Raw genomic sequence first — 1,712 nt, 5'->3', positions numbered from 1 at the left:
GGAGGGGGCCGGATGGGCCAATGGACGCTCTGCTTCTCTGCCCCACAGGAGCCCGGCGAGGGCGGCTGGCCGAGGGAAGGGTGCTCCGGGCAGGGCTTCCGGTGGGGAGCCAACAGCCTCACCAGGGGCCTCTGGATGTGGAGCCATCCCTTCCTGCTGGGGAAGGAGGGGAGGAAGGTGAGGGGGGAAGGGGCAGAGGAGTCCAGACCGGCTCACGGAGAAGGGAATCGGGTAGGAAATCTCTGGGGGCCGGGACGAGAAGATGGGGCGGGCAGAGGCACCTGGGGGGCACGGCAGGCTGACCCCTCAGTGTGCACCCTTGCCTCCACACAGGTGGCCGTGTTCCTGGTGGACACGGGGGACGCCATGAGCCCTGAACTGAGCAGGGAAACGAGGACCCGGCTCTGCGCCCTCACCTCCATGCTGAGCTCCTACCAGGTGAGGCCCCCCAGCCCCTCTGCCTGCCCTGCTCCGCTCTCGCCACCCACACTAGGGCCATCCCAGCCGGGTCTGGCCCTCCAAGCCCCAGGGACTGTCCCCTTTATCCCGGAGGCTCCTGTGTCTGGGATCCCCGCAGGTTCTTGGGGTACCCCTGCAAGGGGGTGCCTCCAGTCAGTGTGAAGGTCCTAAAGGTGGGTCGGAGGTCCCTGGGGCAGCTGAAGGTCTGTGGACCGTTCCCCTGCCTGCCCTCCACCCCTCGGGCCGGGCCAGGCCAGCCCTGCCCTGCAGGCTGCGGGGGTCCCCCGGGCTGGTCCCTCGCACATCCCGAGCCCCACGGTCTGCCTGGGGGTCCTTCCTCACCGGGGTCTTCCCAGTGTCTCTTTGCCTTCACAGACCCTCTTCCACCTTGTTCTCCTTGGTTCCAGATCCTCACGGCCTTCCAGGAGCTGAAGGATACAGACCTGGAATATCTGGAGGTGAGGAGACAGCTGCTCTTGGGGCTGAACCCTGTCCCTGCCCTGCCCATGAGGCCAGGGGTGCCTTTCAGCTCTGGCCCAGGATTTTGTGACCTGGAGCAGGATTGGGGGGTTGGGGGCAGAGGGTAAACCAGGAGGTGCCTGGTTGGGGAGAGGTAGGAGGGTCCTGGGGCCAGGAGCCGGGAGGGCGTCCTCCAGTGGCCCAGGGGGAGGGGAGGCACAGCCCTTGGAGTGGCCCAGCCATGACCCCTGTGCCCCGTCCCCAGATGTTTGTCCACGTGGCCGAGGTGATGGGCAGGCATTATGGGATGGTGCCAATCCAGGTGAGACACCCGTTTCTGGACTTGTCACCCCAGACTCCGACACCCCGGCTGCTGCTATCAGCACCCCTTCTCTTCCAGCACCTGGATCTCTTAGTTCGTGACTCATCCCACCCCAGCAAGGCGGGGCAGGGGCATGTAGGCGACATGATCAAGGTGAGGGAGGGGATGGGGCGGAGGTGTAGACGGGGCAGAAGGTCAGTTAGCCAGGGAGGGGTCCTGTCAGCGAGCCCGCTCAGAGCTCATCCCCACTCCTCTCTAGAAGTCGTCCGGCAAGTACCCCAAGGTTCAGGGGCTGCTTCAAGGAAGGCAAGCCCGCTGCTGCCTCCTGCCAGCTCCCAGGAGGCGGTGGGCGAGCAAAGGCCACGGAAGCTCGGGAGGTGAGTGTCCCAGGAGCAAAGCCTCCCCGGCCTGCCCTCCTTCTCCTCCTCCTCTCCCTCCTCCTCCCCCCCTCCTCCTCCCCCTCCTCCTCCTC

At 66.2% G+C, this 1,712-nt stretch overlaps 1 protein-coding gene across 1 annotated transcript in view; it reads left to right on the top strand.

Moving 5' to 3' along the window:
• The window catches only part of RNF112 (ring finger protein 112), a 5,093-nt gene that overhangs the window by 1,177 nt on the left and 2,204 nt on the right, over positions 1 to 1,712 (top strand). Inside the window, exons 4-9 of the mRNA XM_024753273.1 lie at positions 49 to 177; positions 334 to 438; positions 867 to 917; positions 1,184 to 1,240; positions 1,319 to 1,393; positions 1,500 to 1,617. Of these exons, the coding sequence (XP_024609041.1) occupies positions 49 to 177; positions 334 to 438; positions 867 to 917; positions 1,184 to 1,240; positions 1,319 to 1,393; positions 1,500 to 1,617 (535 nt within the window). The remainder of the gene's footprint in view (positions 1 to 48; positions 178 to 333; positions 439 to 866; positions 918 to 1,183; positions 1,241 to 1,318; positions 1,394 to 1,499; positions 1,618 to 1,712) is intronic.

Source organism: Neophocaena asiaeorientalis, unplaced genomic scaffold (assembly GCF_003031525.2).
Source record: "Neophocaena asiaeorientalis asiaeorientalis breed wild unplaced genomic scaffold, Neophocaena_asiaeorientalis_V1.1 scaffold540, whole genome shotgun sequence".
In the NCBI taxonomy this organism is placed as follows: domain Eukaryota; kingdom Metazoa; phylum Chordata; class Mammalia; order Artiodactyla; family Phocoenidae; genus Neophocaena; species Neophocaena asiaeorientalis.
The sequence above is the reverse complement of the archived record's forward strand: the minus strand, read 5'-3'. Positions and strand labels throughout refer to the sequence as shown.